The 17,706-nt window shown below is 48.8% G+C and overlaps 1 protein-coding gene across 6 annotated transcripts; it reads right to left on the reverse strand.

Moving 5' to 3' along the window:
* Positions 1-7,186: 7,186 nt before the first annotated feature.
* On the reverse strand, positions 7,187-17,378 carry NHLH1 (nescient helix-loop-helix 1). 6 transcript variants are annotated; one of them, XM_034426333.3, is made up of 2 exons: positions 16,972-17,378; positions 7,187-9,835 (listed from the first exon to the last, which is right to left on the reverse strand). In XM_034426333.3, exon 2 carries the CDS (start codon positions 9,611-9,613, stop codon positions 9,212-9,214), a length of 402 nt encoding a protein of 133 aa, XP_034282224.1. In that variant the 5' UTR covers positions 9,614-9,835; positions 16,972-17,378; the 3' UTR covers positions 7,187-9,211. The 6 variants fall into 6 exon arrangements, with proteins under 6 accessions (XP_034282224.1, XP_034282226.1, XP_034282222.1 ...); XM_034426335.3 differs by lacking the exon at positions 16,972-17,378 and adding an exon at positions 15,410-15,582 and having other exon boundaries at positions 7,187-9,831; XM_034426331.3 differs by lacking the exon at positions 16,972-17,378 and adding an exon at positions 15,410-15,582.
* Positions 17,379-17,706: the final 328 nt, after the last annotated feature.

Raw genomic sequence — 17,706 nt, forward strand, 5'->3', positions numbered from 1 at the left:
CTCTGTCAAGTCCAATATTCCTGGCTAGAACTTCTAATGCTAAGATAAATAGTTATGGGGAGAATGGACAGCCTTGTTTATATGCTGCCCTGAGTCTTCAGAGAGGGGCGGCATATAAATTGAATTAATTAAATTAAATTAAATTAAATTGTTTTGTTCCTTTTTGTATACTAAAGCTTTCTGTCACTTCTCCATTTTCCATCATTTAGCTTTCTGTTGAGAGTAAATTGCCTTTACTGTGTTTATAAATTTCCCACCAAATTCCATAAAGTTTATTTGTTGCAGCATAAATTGCCAATTTATATTGTCAAATGCCATAGAAAGTTATCAATATAAATATTTTAAAACGTTGAGCATTATTTGAGCCGCAGTGGTGAGAGTGCAGTACTGCAGGCTACTTCTATTGACTGCTGATTGCCAGCAGTTTAGCAGTTTGAATCTCATCAGGCTCAAAGTTGACTCATCCTTCTGAGGTGGGTAAAATGAGGACCCAGATTGTTGGAGGCAAGAGGCTCCGCTTAGAGAGGGCTGGAAAGCACTTATATAAGTCTAAATGCTATTGCTATTTTTCCTTCCTTCCTTCCTTCCTTCCTTCCTTCCTTCCTTCCTTCCTTCCTTCCTTCCTTCCTTCCTTTAAAATGCAGCATTACATACTAACTCTGCCCACAATTAGGAGTTCAATCCTGACCAGCTCAAGGTTGACTCAGCCTTCCTTCCTTCCTTCCTTCCTTCCTTCCTTCCTTTAAAATGCAGCATTACATACTAACTCTGCCCACAATTAGGAGTTCAATCCTGACCAGCTCAAGGTTGACTCAGCCTTCCTTCCTTCCTTCCGAGGTCAGTAAAATGAGGACCCAGATTACTGGGGACAACAGGCTGACTCTGTAAACTGTTTAGAGAGGGCTGTGAAGCACCGTGAAGTGGGATATAAGTCTAAGGGCTGTTGCTATAAACTCCCCCAGCCATGCTGCAACCACCGTTTTGGCAGGATCCGCCAGCAGGTTGGACGGGCAGCCTCAGTCTGACTCGTGCGCCTTCAGCTCAGAAGGAGCCAGGAGGGAGGATGGCTCGGCCTCCTCCCTTTCTTTAAAGCGTGTCCAGGCATGTCCCCGTGGGCCCTCCTCCACCTCCCCCCAGAACTACCATCCCCATCCGTCATAAACAAGAGCGCAGCTGTTGCCATGGCCGAGTATCAAAAGCATTGCAGCCTTTGGCCCTTTGAGATGGTCGGGGCTGCCAGGAGGGGGCGGTGGAAGAGGATGGGGCTCCTGGGGGCAGAGGAATGGTGGCGGGAGTGGGGGGGGGAATGACAAAACACATGCAAAATGCACAGCCTTCCAGAGGGTCTTTTCATCAGGGCTTCGTCCTTGGGAGCAGCTGGTTGCCAAGCTTCTCTGGCGAGGAAGCAGCGTGTGGCAAAGACAGCATCCAACGCAGCTCGTGGTGAAGTTTCTCTGGGGTGCCTGCACAAAATGGACTTGTCTCTTTTGCCAAGGGGCTGCTACTCTCCCTTCCTGGCACATTCCTGGGTTATGCCTCCCTTTTGATCTCCTTCTATGCTGGGCCCAATGGGTTGACACCCGTGTTTTTTCAAACATGGCCACTTGAAGATGAGTGGACTTCAACTCCCAGAGTTCCCCAATCAGCCTGGAGTTGAAGTCTATACCTCTTAAAGCATGCTGAGTAGGGAATTCTGGGAGTTGGAGTCCATCCATCTTCTGGCTGGGGAATTCTGGGTGTTGAAGATCACTTGTAGGAGATGACCAGGTGGAGGCAGAGGGAGGGGCCAAACAAGTCATAAGTCTCGACTCCCTTCGGGCCCACAAGAGATCTAAGTCCGGCCCTCCTTGAATTCCGTCTTATCTGCCGCCAGTTTGCTTTGACCGTTACGAGTTCAGATTCTTGTAGAGAACTTGAGCTTGCAATAAATCTTTATGTTCATTTGAACTGCCTGGATTTCCTGATTTAACAGATTAACAGAGTTGGAAGGGACCTGGTAGGTCATCTAGTCCAACCCCCTGCCCAAGCAGGAGGCCCTACACCATTTCTGACAGATGGCAGCCCAGTCTCTTCTCGAAAGCCTCCAGGGATGAAGCTCCCACAACTTCCAAAGGCAGCTTCTGTTCCATCAGTTGATGGTTCTCACTGTCAGGAAATTCCTCCTTATTTCTAGGTTGAATCTCTCCTTGTTCAGTTTCCATCCATTCTTCCTTGTCTGGCTTTCGGATGCTTTGGAAAATAGCTTGACCCCCCTTCCTCCTCTCTGGGGCAGCCCTTCAGATACTGGAAGATGCTCTCCTGTCTCCCCTGGTCCTTCTCTTCACTGGACTAGCCAGGCCCAGTTCCTGCAACCGTTCATCGTAAGTTTTAGCCTCCAGTCCCCTCATCATCCTGGTTGCTCTTCTCTGCACTCTTTCTAGAGTCTCAACCTCTTTTTTATAGTGTGGTGACCAAAACTGGATGCAGGACTCTAGGTGTGGCCTTACTAGGGCTTTTCCTGCCCTTGACACCATTCATCTTCAAGTGGACAAATTTGAAAAACACCACATTCGCTTTTAAAGAATGTGACAGATAGTCTTTAGTGCTCTTGAATGACTTACACGTAAGTCCTCGACTTACGACCACAATTGAGCCCAAAATGTATGTTGTTGAGTGAGACATTTGTTAAGTGAGTCTTGCCCCATTTTACAGCCTTTCTTGTCACCGTTGTTAAGTGAACCATTGCAGTGGTTAAGTTAGTGACACGGTTGTTAAGTGAATTTGGCTTTGCTTGTCAGAAGGCCGCAAAAGGGGATCATGTGACCCCAGGACACTGCAACCGTCATAAATATGAGTCAGTTGCCAAGCATCTGAATTTGGATCACGTGACTGGGGATGCTGAAATGGTCATAAGTGTGAAAAATGGTCATAAGTCAGTTTTTTCAATGCTGTTGTAATTTTGGCAGTCACTAAATGAACTGTTGCAAATAGAGGACTGCCTGTAATGATAATTGTTTGGTAGTGGAAATGAGGAAGGTCATAAATTAGAATAGAATGAAATAATGGAATGAAAATAGAATAGAAATAATGGAAGGGAGGAGAGGAGAGAAGAGAACTAGAAGGGACCTTGGAGATCTTCTAGTCCAGCCCCCTGCTCAAGCAGGAGAACCTATACCAGGGGTGAAATCTATTTACCTTTCTTACCAGTTCAGAAGTGCATGTGTGCACGCAGATCTTCTGCGCATGTGCAGAGGGTAAAAAACAGGTTACTTTCTGGTTAAAACCAGGAAGTAATGACGACCAGGCAGGTGGGCAGAGCCTCGTGCTGCCATCGCTACCAGTTCTCCGCACCACCCACCACCATTGCTACCAGTTTAGTCGAACCAGTCCGAACCGGTAGCATTGCACCCCTGACCTATCCCATTTCAGATAAGTAACTGTCCAGTCTCTTCTTAAAAACCTCCGGTGTGTTGTGGCCCGCCAGCGGCCTGCGCAGATTGTTGCTGATCCCGATGACGAGGAGGCTGGTGTGGTGCTGCGCTAGCAGCCTGTGCAGCCGGCGCTCGAGTCGGACAGTGAGGAGGCTGGAGAAGATGTGGTGCCAGAGGCAGAGATTCAGCCAGGCCCTTCAGAACCTCCAGAGGCTCCTTTAAGTGAAGAAGATGAAGAGGAGGAGCCTCTTCTCAATGCACGGGTGCGCAGAGCTGCCAAAAGGCAGGAGTGGCTCCTCAGGAGGAGGCCTTCTCGAGAGTAAGGCTTGGGGCTAATTGGCCACGCCCTTAGCCTATTTAAGAAAGAACGCAGCTTGTAACAAGCTGCAGGAAACAACTTTAGTTCGCTAATTATCGCATTGGGATTTCTCTGCAACCTTGCTTCTGGGCTTTCGGCCAACTCCAGTAAGACTCTGACTATCTTATCTGTGGAATTGTGGCAGGCTATTAAGAACGCTTATTAACAGCCGGCATTTGCTAAAACTGCGTTATTTGAGTAAACTAAGTTTTGTTCAGAGTTTGTGTGTGCTGTGTTTTTTGGGATCCATAGCTGGGGCAGGAGACGGTGTTGGAGTGCCCATGATTTCTGGAGGCAAGCTGCTCCACAACAGGTTTAGCAACAGAAGCACAAGATGACGCTGGAAAGGCCTCCATTCTTCACAAGAGTTTCCCAACTGCGCCAAGGAGTGATAGCAGACCCGCAACCCTGCCAGCCCCTCCTGCCTTTAGTGGTGTGGTTTGTGGCAGGAAAAAAAACGCAATGTCCTTGCTGTATCTCTGGGGCTGAACCGCGTTTCTTATGGCCTTTGCTGGAACCAAACTCTGAAAGATAGCACCCATGGAGGTGTGTGTGTGTGTGTGTGAGAAGGGCGGCATATAAATTGAACCAATAAATAAATAAATAAACTACAATGGGTAGCTTCCCAGAAAGTAGGGAGCACATTTCAAGGAGGAGAGGGGGACCAAGACAAGAGGCAGCATAGCCCAGAGCTGAATCAAAGAAAAAGAGGAAAAAAGATGGGATAGACACCAGGGGTGAAACCGGTTTGGACCGGGTCGCCCAATCCGGTAGTGATGGCAATGGGTGGTTCAGAGAACCAGTAGCAAAAATCCCCCCCCCCACCATGCCCAGCTGAGCTGCACAATCATCAGAGGCTTTTTTTTTTAAACTTTTAAAAGCATTTTTTTTACAACCTCTTCGGCCAAAAAAATGTTTTTAAAAGTTAAAAAAAAGCCTCTGACGATCCCAGCTGAGTTGCCTGATCGTCAGAGGCCTTTAAAAGAAAGAAAAACCTCTTTGGCCAAAGAGGTTGTAGAAAAAATGCTTTTAAAAGTTAAAAAAAAAAAGTTGGCCATGCCCATCCAGTCACATTACCCCATCCCCACCCCCAAGCCACGCCCACAGAACCGGTAGTAACAAATTTTACATTTCACCACTGATAGACACTACCGAGAATCTCCCAGGTGTAGGTCTGTTAGGGTAAGAAAAATAAAGATTTAGTCTGGCAAGATTCTGTCTGTGGGGTCCTTGGTGCTCTCTGAGCTTGGTTGTTTTCTTGCAGACGTTTCATTACCCAACTAGGTAACATCAGCAGTGCTAGAAGGGAGTGGGATTTATGGAATGGAGGAGGAGGAGGAGCACGATGGGGTCTCTGGTGCTCTCTGAGGTTACTGGTTTTCTTGCGGACATTTCCTTACCCAACTATGTACTGGTAACATCATCACTGTTAGAAGGGAGGCAGGTTGTGGAGAAGAGGAGGAGGAGGAGGAGGACTTGTGGCTCGGTGATCTTTGAGCTTGGGGTTTTCTTGCAGACATTGCATTACCCAACTATGTAACATTATCAGTGCTAGAAGGGAGTGGGGTGCACAGAGCGGAGGAGGACCTAGCGGTCCTTGGTGCTCTCTGAGCTTGGGTTTTCTTGCAGATGTTTCATTACCCAACTATGAAACATCATCAGTGCTAGAAGGGAGGGGGGTTGTGGAGAGGAGGAGAAGGAGGAGGACTGTAGAGTCCTGGTGCTCTCTGAGCGTTAGTTTCTTGCAGATCTTTCATTACCAAACTAGATAACATCATCAGTTGCAGAGATGAAGTTACCTAGTTTGGTAATGAAAGATCCACAAGACAGCAACCAAGCTCTGAGAGCACCAGGGACCCATATAAATATGTCTCCACTGACCTGGAAAGGAAGGAGCTGTGTGTGTGTGAATGGCAACAACAAGTGGAAGAAAATACTCACTCAGACGCTATGAGGAAAAGGGGGCACACTTGCTTGGAAGGATTCTTGAGATCCAACAATTCATTCTACGTGGCCTGTTCTCCAATTGTACATTCAGACTTATGACCTGTTGCGCCTCCATCAGACAAACCGGTAGCTCTCATATGACCTCTAATAACACTAAAGTTGAGTTCTGGTGGTCCTGGTGGTCTGGAACTCAGCAGGTTCTATCTAGCGGCAGTCGTGGTCTGTAGGCCGTATCACGGCTTCAGCTCTTGACGTTCATTCCATAAATCTGATTCAACGAATCAAGGTTTTGCATAATGTCTAAAGCAGGGTCGACTTCATGCCTTGGGGAACCATCCCACCCTTAGCATGCCTTTTTTCCCAACCAGGTACCCTCCCAATTTTGGACTGCCTGTGCATTATGGATGTTGTCACCCTATGGCACCTGGAAAACAAGATCCAGATACAAAGCAAGGTGAATTAAATACTGTTGCCAGGGGGAAGACTCTTCAAGAAGATCTTCCTCAGTGTTTTCTCAACCTTGGCAGCTTTAAGATGCGTGGACTTCAACTCCCAGAATTCTGAAAATTGGACTCCACCTAGGGAGTCAAGGTCAGCATCAGGGCAACCTGAGAGCTCCGAGGGGGAGGAGGAAATGGAGCTGGCAGAGAGAGAGAGAGAGGCAGAGGCTGAGCCTGGGCCGGCCGTCAGCCCTCAGATGGAGAGTCAACAGTCCCCAGGTCTGGAGGTGGCTGATGAGGAAGAGGAGGAACAGCTGGGTCCAGTGCCTGACGCACCAATGCGCGGAAGGCAGAGGAGAGGAGAGCAGTGGAAATCTATGGGCCGGTCCTTGGGACGGAAGAGTCACCGCTGCTAGCGAAGCCCCACCCTAGTTCTGGGGATAAAAGGCAGGGGGTGGAGAGGAATAGATGTGGCAGACAACTATTCATCTTTTGGCTGGACGGACTTGCTAGCCGGCGTTGAGAGAGAAACTTTTTGCCGGGGCTGCTGGCGCTCCTAAAAAAAGGAATCTTTGAGTTCACTTCAGAGGGTTTGTCGTGTTTGGGGAGCTGGGTCAGAACACACTGGTTCTGGATAATAACGGTACGATGATGCCTTCCGTGGCACCTTGGTTACATTCAATAGCATCTCATCGTGTTTAAGGATGGAACGGGCCCAGGTAACTTCAGGACACACCTGGGCAGAGAAGAAGCAGCTCACCCCTGGCTTGATGGAGGCTGGCGGAGCGGCAGAGGCCTCCTCCAGGCCTATTTTTCCACTCCTGCGATTTCTTCACGCTTTGGAGTGCGAGATTTGATTAGGCTGCTCGTAACGGGCGTGTGACTATCCATTACTGCTCAGGAAATTACCAGCTGCCACCCAGCGCCAGAAATAAAATGGGTGGAGGGATTTTTAAGGAGAGGGGGGAAACTGCAGGGGGGGATTGTTGTCTCTCGCCGCCCACCCCTTTGGCGATCAAATTAGGCTCATCTGCATGGAAGAGTTTAATATTTTGCCAGTCCGGCTTACAAAATAAATAATAAATAGCGATCGAATCTGCTCTGCACTCACCGAACAAGAGACGTACACGAAAATGCACACATACAGAAGGGCATGTTTTCCTTTCTTTTTCCCACCCTCCTGAAACCTTCTTCCCCAAACCAAAGTGCATCAACACTGTAAATAAATAACATCTTGAAAAAAAATAAATACATCAAATAAATACATCAATAGAGGGTGGGTCTTGATGTCAAGAAGGTGGGCTCCATTGTGCAGCTAGAAACGACGACGAATTCGGCTTTGCGGTGGGACTGCCATGATTTCAGCGGTGGGATGAAGGCCAGGGTGTTTGGGGGGGGGCTGCAGGATCGGGGTGCAGTCTCTCGGGTGGGCCTCAGTGTGGGAATTGGGGCACCCCCAGCCCCCTTGTGGCTCCTGAACTACCACGAATAATGCAACCAATGATGGAAGCGCCTTGCCTGAAATTAGTTACTTGAACAGAAATTAAGTTTAAATGAAACCAAATCAGAGTTAATTCTCATCCAAGCTTCATTCCTTTCTTAGTCCCAACCCTACCTCCAATCTCTTGAGAGAAACCTGTAACTTAAGGAGGAGCTCCCCAACCGCCACTCATAGTCTTCGACTTACAACCACAATTGCAGCCAGAGTTTCCATTGTTAAACAAGACAGTGGCGCCACAAGTGAGTTACACCTGATTTTACAACCGTTCTTTTTTAGCAACTCACTGCAGTTGTTAAGTGGATTATGAGGTCATTAAGTGAATCCCCTATTGAAAAGCCTGTTGGAAGCCTGTTGGGAAGGTCATGTGACCCCAGGATGCTGCAGCCATCATAAATACATGCGCCCAGAGCTTGGTCACATGACTGTAGGGAAAATCCTCTGATGGTCGTAAGTGCAAGGACCAATCATAAACCACTATATTTCAATAAACTCAAACAGCTGCTAAGTGAATGGTCATAAGTCAAGGACTACCTGGACTTGCAGACAGAAGGCCCTCAGCCTCTTAAGGGCTGGGAAAGCCTCTCCCATTCTCCACCACCACCACCCACCACAGGCCACCTGCCCTAAACGAGCAAAGGGGTCACCTCAGATTGAGGCAGCACTAGTAAGTGTGTTTGTGTGCATATGTGTTGTGTTGTTAAAAAGGCCAAAGGCCCTTGTGGCAACTTCAAAACCAACATCTTGCACAGGGAGATTTGTGCCGTGATTAGAAGATCTGCAAGAATAAAGTCAGAGGGTTCTTCTGCTTTGTCTGTGTTGGTTTCTTTGACCCCCAAGTAACCCATTTTTAACGCTATAACTAAATCCACCATCTAGGGACACTTTCCCAACCCTGCTCACTTAAAGATGGGTGGACTTCAACTCCCAGAATTGAAGAGAGAATTGAAGACTTCAACTCTGGGAGTTGAAGTCCACCGATCTTCAAGTGAGCAAGGTTGGATAATGTTGATCTCAGAGATACAGGAAGCTTCTCTTTAAATTTCTGGATTTTTTCCCCCACTTGCTAATTTCCACATTATTATGTTCAAGTATTAAAGATATGCACACAATGACAGAAGGTTGTTTAGGCTGCGTTTCAACACACTGGAGATGGAGAGCAATCAAAACTCCAAATGTGTAGAACCCATCAGGAGATGCTTCGCAACCCAGCATCTTGAGGGAATGACAATGTGAGGGCCTTGATTACAGATTTCTGGGGCGAAAGGAAACCAAAGTCCTTGTCTCCTTTAAGTTCATGGTGGAACTGGAGAATTCTGGGCAGCTTCTTCTCAAGCGGAAGGTGGAGAAGGTCCATTGAGTTAGGATCACTCCAGCACTTATGAGAAGCTCCATTTAGTAGCTGGAACGGGAAGGCAGAAATGATGGGAGAGAGAGAGCCAGAAGTGGGTTCTCCTAGAAGGTTGTTCTGTAGACCAAAATCCAGAGAGAGCATTCATGATTTACTTTTGACGATGTGGGTCACACAGGCAAGCCTAATCCCCAAGGTGCCTGAGACTCAGACATCCAGGACGTGGTTCAGATACGAGATGTAGCAGATAGCCAGCCGCAAAATCTCAATTTTGGACAGCTTCTTATCTGGAGGGAGGGTGGGCAAGAGCTTCCGGAGTTCGGCAAAGGCCATGTTGAAGGCCTCAACGCGGATCCTCTCTCGCGTGGCGTGGGCCGTCCGATACTTAGCCGTGGCTCGCCGCCGACGCCGTCGTTCCTCACGGCTGAGGTGCTGAAGGTCCTTCTTCATGTGATCACTGGACTCGGCCCCCCGGGATTGGCCACACAGACTGAGGGACCCGGTGTCTTCTACAGGTCCACCCCGGCCACCCCCACAATCGCTGAAGACCGACTCCGTCTCCGAATGGGTGGGTTGGAGGTCAATCTCGGTCTGGTCTGAATTGAGCATAGTGGCTGAGAAGACCAAGGGGCAGCCTGGTTGTGGGGTGAAGAGAGAGGAGAAGGGAAGGGAAGGGCTTTGGATAATCCCTACAGGAGGATAGGCAGGATGGGCTTTGGAATCCACCTCAAATTTTCCACGCGATTCACTCTCATGAAATTATGGGAGCCCACCAGAGATATTTGGATGGTGCAGAAATTCTGGATTGATCTGGGCACTTTGACCGTCTACCTGAAAGGATGAGAGAAACAACATGGCAGCAATAATATACATATACTGTACATATTGAAACCTATGCCTATTGAAAGCAATGTCACAGGGCCACCATTATGTCAGTTTGCTCACACAAGTCCCCTTGAGGTGAACAGGGTTTATACATATATAAATAATGCCAATCTCAAATAGATCCACAGTTGGAGTTGATCCTTTGACCTAAGAATCCTGGATCTCTGTGATCCACCTCTCTACAAGAAAATGACACCAGTCCTGAAAATGGAACCCAGCTTGGTGGGTGTCCCAACTTTCAAACCTGCTGCGATGCTTCGAAACGTTCTTCAGAAGACACACAAACACCAGAACATTCACGACACAAGCGATGGTGGCTTGTCCTTCCATAATCTCTGTCTCTAACCCAGTGATTCTCAACCGTGGCAACTTTAAGAAGTATGGACTTCAACTCCAGGAATTCTAATATTTTGCCTAATCCCAACACTGTCACAATCGCTTCTTTAATATCAAGGATGGGGCAGATCTGATTGGCCATTGTCCTTGATGGAAGCAACCCTACCTGGTTCCTCAGTCTCCAGGTTTTAATGATAATATAAGATAAAGCAGGGGTCTCCAACCTTGGCAAGTTTAAAACCTGTGGACTTCAACTCCCAGAATCCCAGACTTCAACTCCCAGAAGCAAAGCTGGCTGAGGAATTCTGGGAGTTGAAATCCACAGGTCTTAAACTTGCCAAGGTTGGAGACCCCTGAGATAAAGGACGGAACACTCCCTGAAACAGAATGGGGAGGAAGGCACAACCCATAAGCTGCCAATGGAGGAGGACCAAGGTGGCCACCCTTCTTCATTGTAAGAAAGTACAGGAAGTCCTCGACTTACGGGCCACAGTTGAGCCCTAAACGTCTACTGCTGAGCCAGACAGTTGTTAAGTGATTTTTTTCCCCTCTCCATTTTATGGTCTTTCTTCCCACAGTTGCTGCGGGAATCACTACACTTGTTAAGTTAGCAACACGGTTGTTAAATGAATCTGTAAGTTTTGAATGGTCACTAAACAAACTGTTGTAAATTGAGGACTACCTGTGAGAAGACATGAACGTTTCTGACAGCTGCTCTGGTTCCTGGGAGGCCCTCTCCAGCGGCTCAGCTCTTAACTGCCCAACTGTTGCTTGAAACCCTGCCTAGTGGGCGGAGATGTTGACGAGAGCCGGGCATGTTTGTGCAGCAGGTGAGAAAGGAGAAGGCCGGCCCAGGGTGGGGGGTGGGGAGTGGCAATGGCGACCAGGTGTCCCCTGGACTGGAAGACACCGTCCTCCTCGTTTCCTCCACCGTGACAAATCCCCATCTTCAGGTCTGAGCATGGGAAGGACCCTTGCTTAAAAGTCTAAGTGGGCCTTGCTGCATAATTCACCTCCCATCTTTTGAGCTCCAGGAATTGACTTCAGAAATTGAACAATTGTCGCATCTCCTTTTCCACCCAACCTTCTCCTTCTCTCTCCCTTTCCTCTCTCTTTTTCTCCCATTCTCTCTTTCTTTCTCCCTTTCCCCCCTTCTCTTTTTCTCTTTCTCTGTTTCTTCTCTCTCCCTCTCTCTTTCTCTTTCTTTCTCTCTCTTCCTCTCTTCCTTTCTTTCTTTTTCTCCCTCTTTTTCTTTTTCTTTCTCTTTCTTTCTCTCTCCTTTCTCTCCCTTTTTCCATCTTGTTTTCCCTCTCTCCCTCTCTTTCTTTCTTTCTCTTTCATTTTTCTTTCTCTGTTTCTTTCTCTCTCCTTTCTCCCTCTCCCTCCCTCCCTCTCTCTTTTTCTCCCTTTCCTTCCCATGCCTATTCACAGAAACGCAGACCTCCCTATCCCATTTTCCAAACAGTTCAAACAACCGTCACCAACATGTGATTCTTAATGGATCTTCTAGATCTACAAAAGCCCAACGCTGGTCAACATTTTCATAAACAAGCTAGATGAGGGGACACAAAGGATCGCCATGCAATCTGTGGATCACACACAACTGGACAACTGTGGATCACACACAACAGCATTGCTAATACCTCAGAAAAGGGGTGCAGGATTCAAAAGGATCTTGATAGAATTGAATTTTGGATCCTATCCAACAAAATGCTTTCAAGAAATGTGAAGTTTGACTGTAATGGGCAGGAAAAACCAGACTCCAGGTACAAACCCCCAAGCCCCCAAAATTTTAATCTTAGATTGTCTACTGTTGACCTCACCCCATTCCTAAGAGGTCTGTAAGGGGCATAAGAGCACCAGCGTGCCTCCCATCCTGTCCTAATATTCCTTTTTACTTCCTCTTTTCATGTATTCAAATTATGTTTATACTTTGACCTGTTATCTTATATATGCTTGACAAATGAACTTATGATTATGAAGTTGGACAATCATCATCTTAGCACATCTCCACTTTAAGGGAGGTCAGGCTGTCCTGGAAGACCATTTAAGCCTCAGCCAGGAATACGTGACAGCTGCCAAAATTGGGATTTGGGTATGGACACACCTGGTCGCCACAACACAAAAAGGACACTGAGGAACTAGGGAGAGTGCAGAAAAGAGCAGCAAAGATACTAAACCATTTGGAGGCTAAATCCTACAAAAATACAGCTAAGAGAACTTGGGGTGTTCAACTAAAAGAATAGGCTGATCTTTGGCCACAAGAAAGATTTGATCCATAGAAAGAAGAGAAGGCTAAGAGGGGGCCTGAGATTCAGTCTTCCAGTCCTTGAAGATCTGGTCCAGAAAATGGGGGAGGGGATTTATTCTCCACAGCCCCCCAAGAACAAGATAAGAACCACTGGATGGAGAAAAAAACTTTTTGACTGGGAAAACACTGAATGGTGGAACAGCCGCTCTCTTTGAAGACACAACGCTTTGGTCCCTGGAGGTTTTCAAGAAAAGATTTGATGGCTCTTTGGAGAGGGTTGGATTAGATGACCTCCGAAGTCCCTTCCTGCCTTAAGAGTCTAAACGTGTTTGGAAAGGTGGCCGGTTCAGTGCATGCCTCGGCTTTCAAAGCAGCGCAGGAGGTACACAAGCCACAGATCAAAGGGGAGCCAGAACAGGGACCGCAAAAGAGGGGAGGGGTTGTTTAGGGGTCTACAACATGAATTAGGATAACGGCAAGTAGAGTTGACTCCTCTGAATAGCTGGGAGAACTGCTTGGCCTCTGATCTCAAATGTGGGTGCCGGGACGTTTGCATTTATGGTGGTGTAGATTTGAAGATATTCCCTTTCTGGCATTAGAGAATAGCCAGCATTGAGCTTGGACAGAATTAAGCTCCATAAGGCGCACAAAAAATTGAGCTGAAATGCCATTTTTTTGCCAAATCTCTCCAAAGGGAGTATGTACTAGTCCCTGGGACTTAGTTTTTAATACACCAAAGTCTGAAAATGATCTTTAGTTGTGTGAAAGTTTACCCATAAGAAGGGGAGGGAAAGGAAAGGGGGGGGAAGGAAAGGGGAAAAAAGGAAAGGAAAGGGGGAGGAGGGAGGAATTAAGGAGGGAGAAGAAGGAAGGAAGGAAGAAAGGAAGGAAGGAAGGAAGGGAATGGAAAAGAAAGGAAAGGAAAGGGGAGGAGGGCGGAATTAAGGAGGGAGAAGAAGGAAGGAAGGAAGGAAGAAAGGAAGGAAGGAAGGGAATGGAAAAGAAAGGAAAGGAAAGGGGAGGAGGGCGGAATTAAAAAGGGAGAAGAAGGAAGGAAGGAAGGAAAGGGGAGGAGGGAGGAATTAATGAGGGAGAAGAAAGGAAAGGAAAGGAAAGGAAAGGAAAGGAAAGGAAAGGAAAGGAAAGGAAAGGAAAGGAAAGGAAAGGAAAGGAAAGGAAAGGAAAGGAAAGGAAAGGAAAGGAAAGGAAAGGAAAGGAAAGCTCAGATACTCTACTGAATTTCAGATTAATTCCCTAGTCCAACTTCTGCGTTTTGAATCAGAACTAAAAATCTAGCTACAATTTGCTCTGCTCTGACTGCTTTTTGCTTCTTGGGTAAGATTCTGCAGAATGGTGGCACCAACCTGGCATCCTGCGTTGGGCAGGAAGTAAAGGCACCCAAAGGGCTTATCACCCATCTCCTCCACAGAGAAATGACCCCCCTCCCCCAACTCTTTCAATACATTTATTTAGGCACCCCCTTGCCTCTCACTCACTCAAGGCACCCAAGAGCCAACCCCTTGCCCATCGGCAGGACGAGCCCAAAGTAAACCCACCAGAATGTAGAACTCCCGCCTTCTCCTGAAACCAGGCAAGAAAATTTGGACCTTTGTACTTTTACATCCTTCCAGGCTGAAGACCCCGCATCCTCACCGGGGTGGGGGGGAGAGATGCCCCTAGGGCTAGTGAGGGGTCTTCCTCGCCTGTGCTGCCATCCTGCTCAGCACAAAAAAACGGGGCAGCCCTTGGTGGCTTTCAAGACGCTCCCAAGTGCAGAGTTTGCCCAGTTCTGGAGCTTGTTGGGAGAAAACTGATGAGGCCTCTGCTCTCCATCCGGGCTGCCTCTCGGCCTTGGGGGTGTTAGAGTTCAAAGGAGAGCTAGCAGAGAGCCCAGGCCCCGTTGCCTTCTCTTCCTGCGCCCGATTCAGTTCCTTTTGCCCGTTGCCCGGTCTTCCCCCAGAAGGGCCAGCAAGGGGATGGCTGCTCGCTGGCGGATTCAGCTGCTCCCCTGGAAAGGTCTAGTAAACCAAACAGCTGCCTCTTCTTTAGACTTCTCTTTTCTTACCTCTCCTGCCCCTCCGTCTGCACACAGGAGTCAATTAGCAGGGTGGGCATTCAAGGGATCAGCTTTCCCTTAAACGGCTGCAGAGCTCTCTCACTAGCAACCCCAGAGAAAGGGGAAGGAAGGAGAGAAGAAGGAGAAGGGGGAAGAAGGGAAGGGTTCGGGTGGAAAAGAAGGGTAGCCGGCCACGTACCTAAATCCTAACGGAGTCGCCGCCTTCCATTCACTACCTCGGTGAGATCAATGAACGGGGCTTTTCCCCCGCTCTTCCTTCTGAACGCGTCAAAGGGGAAAGCGGGTTGTTTCGATTCAGATTTTTCTCTCTCTCTTTTGCCTTCCCGACAGCTATTTTGGGTGCATTTGGTTCTACCGAACCGGAGCGCGAGGTTTCTCCGACGGTCTCCCTTTTGCAAAAGTACCGAGAAGAAAACTTCTTGCTCTGCCTGTTGCGGTGCGCGCTGGCTCTCCGCTGCCCGTCCTGCCTCTGTTTCCCTGCTGGGGAGCCCGTGGCATCCTCCAGATGTGCAAGGAAGGAAGAAAAGGGAGGAAAGGAGGGAGGGGGGAAGGAAGGAAGGAAGGAAGGAAAGAAAGAAAGAAAGAAAGAAAGAAAGAAAGAAAGAAAGAAAGAAGAATGAGAAGTAGGGATGGAAAGGAGGTAGAGAGGGAGGGAGAAAGGAAGGGAGGGAGGGACGGAGGAAGGAAAGGAAGGAAAGGAGGAAGGGAGGAAGAGAAAGAAAGAAAGAAGAAGTAGGGATGGAAAGGTGGTAGGGAGGAAGGAAGGAAGGAAAGGAAGGAAAGAAAGGAGGGAAGGAGGAAGGGAAAAAAGCCGTACCGGGGTGGGCAGCGGGGAGAAGCGCAATTCCAGCCTTACCTCCGCGCTCCGCTCTCCTCCTCCGAGGTAGATCCGGGGCCGGGCAGCGGCTGCCGCTCCTCACGCCCTGCTGGCCGGTCCTGCAGCGCCGGGCGGTGGGCGAGCGCCTTGGCCCCGGGGCCGTCCGGAGGCGGCCTCCATCGCGCCAGCCGCCCCGCGCCCTCCGGCAGGTGCTCTGCGCGGACACCGGGGGCGCACCTGGAGGCGCGCGCCATTTATCGGCCGCCTGGCCGCGCGCGGGCCCGGGGGGCCGCTTCCCATTGGACGCCCGGGTGACCCCCCCCGCCCCAACCCGGGATGCCATTGGCTGCGGGAGGGGCCCGGGGCGGGGTAGGGGCCCGCGGGGAGCCGAGACAGCTGGTCCCCATGCATTTTTCATGCGGGGGGCGCCGCGCCTGGCCTCGCCTAGTCTGGGGGGGGGGCGCTGGGGAGGAGGGCAGGTTTCCGCGAGCTTTTCCACCCCCCCTCAGGGAAGCCCCTCCGCCCCCCCACCCCCTCCCACTCCTCTGCTGGCTGCTGCTCCGAGGCCGCCTCTGCAAGGGAGACCCCTTGATTCCACCCCCCCACCCCCACCCCGGACGGAGCTCCAGAAGGTACGGTAAGAAGGGCTAACAACAGCCCTGCAAGGGAGCTCTGGGGTGCTTGGACGCCCTGGATGGGTGAAAGGGCACGTGATGCCCCCTTGAGTTTAAAGGCGGTGCCTTGTAACCGCTTAGCGGCTGCCCCGCTGAACGACCCAGGAAGCGGCAAAAGCGAAGGCAAAAGAGCCTTGGACTGCGGAGGGAAATTGCAGGATAGAACAGAATAACAGAGTTGGAAGGGACCTTGGAGGTCTTCTAGTCCATCCCTCTGCTTAGGCAGGAAACCCTTCACCACTTCAGACAAAGGGTTACCCAACCTCTTCTTAAAAACGCCCAGGGTTGGAGCCTTCGCAACTTCTGCAGGCAAGTCGTTTCACTGATGAATTGTTCTCACTGCCTTCCTTGCCTTCCTTCTGCTCCTCCGCCATCTCGAGCAACTCACAACTTCCAAAGCGCACAGCATCACAATACATGTCCCAAAGAACAGGTGTGGCTCCCTCCAGCCTTTGATCCCATCTGTAGGCTGAAATTGGTTCAACTTCTCCAATGCATTGAGTTGGCATTGCCTGTTGCTCTGTCTGTCTATCCACCCTTCCTTCCTTCCTTCCATCCATCCCTCCAAGTAGGGATTACCTTATCTGTCTGTTTACTTACCTACCTACCTATCTTCTTATCCCACATATTACTTTAACCTTAAACCAGTTTCCTTAAGGGTCCCTCGCCTCCAGCCCTCAAAATGGGACCGTCCTCACATCGGAGGTAGCTGAGGCGTCTCCCAAGCAATTTTAATTCCAATTTCTACTTCTCCTAGCCCAGCACTTTCGTGAGATGTTTTGCAAATAGAATGAATAAATGCTCTTTCCCCCGCTTTTTAGTTGCTCCGTGTTCCGTGCAACCCTTGTTTCCTGCAATCCCCGGAAAAGACACAATACAGTAAGAAACAAGGTTAAAACAGCCCCGGAGAAAAAATTCTCAGCCCACCTTAAATATCCTGTGATGCTGAATTGTTTTTTTAGCTGTTCAAATAGTCCTCATCTGTCGTTCCTCGCTGCCTTAGTGACATTCAGGGGGTCGATTTTGACAACTTTTTAGCCAGTTGAGTTTCCTGCTTCTTTGCAGAAATGTGTGAGTTTAACCATCTGAATGTCTCTGTGTTATTATCTTCTGTTAATTCCAGGCATCAGATTTTTTTAAAAAAATAAAGATTAATGTATTTTTTAAACGGAAGGATTACAAGCCACCAAAAACCAAGGTGTAGGAGAAACTGAAGAAAGGAGAAGGAGAAACCTGGCGGAGAAGAAAGCAGGTTAGCTGCTCAGTAGGGGGAAAAGAGAACTAGGATCAAAGCATATTTCCCATAAGATTCAAGGGAGTCCACTGAAATTTCCAATTCCCAGGATGTAAATCGGGAAGCTGAATTGCAGGGTTGCAAAAGGCTGGTATTACATCACCCGTATTAGTGTGTAAAAAAATCACCAACACTGTTGGGGGCGGGGGTGTCCCAGCCCGCTCTCTATTTTACACAGCAGCCTGGTCTCCAAATATCAGCTGCTGCAATTTGCACTTGTATATTTTTTTACTAGAGGTTAAGAAGTTGTACACCGAGTACCCAACTCATTTCTCTATTGCTCAGCGACCAAATGGGGCTTGTTGGTTCGGTTCACACAACATCCAGTCAAAGCTAGAAGGGGGAAAGGGTCATGATGTGTCTGGAAT

The sequence above is a fragment of the Pantherophis guttatus genome, chromosome 18, assembly GCF_059756535.1.
Source record: "Pantherophis guttatus breed Tessera chromosome 18, ASM5975653v1, whole genome shotgun sequence".
NCBI classification, from domain to species: domain Eukaryota; kingdom Metazoa; phylum Chordata; class Lepidosauria; order Squamata; family Colubridae; genus Pantherophis; species Pantherophis guttatus.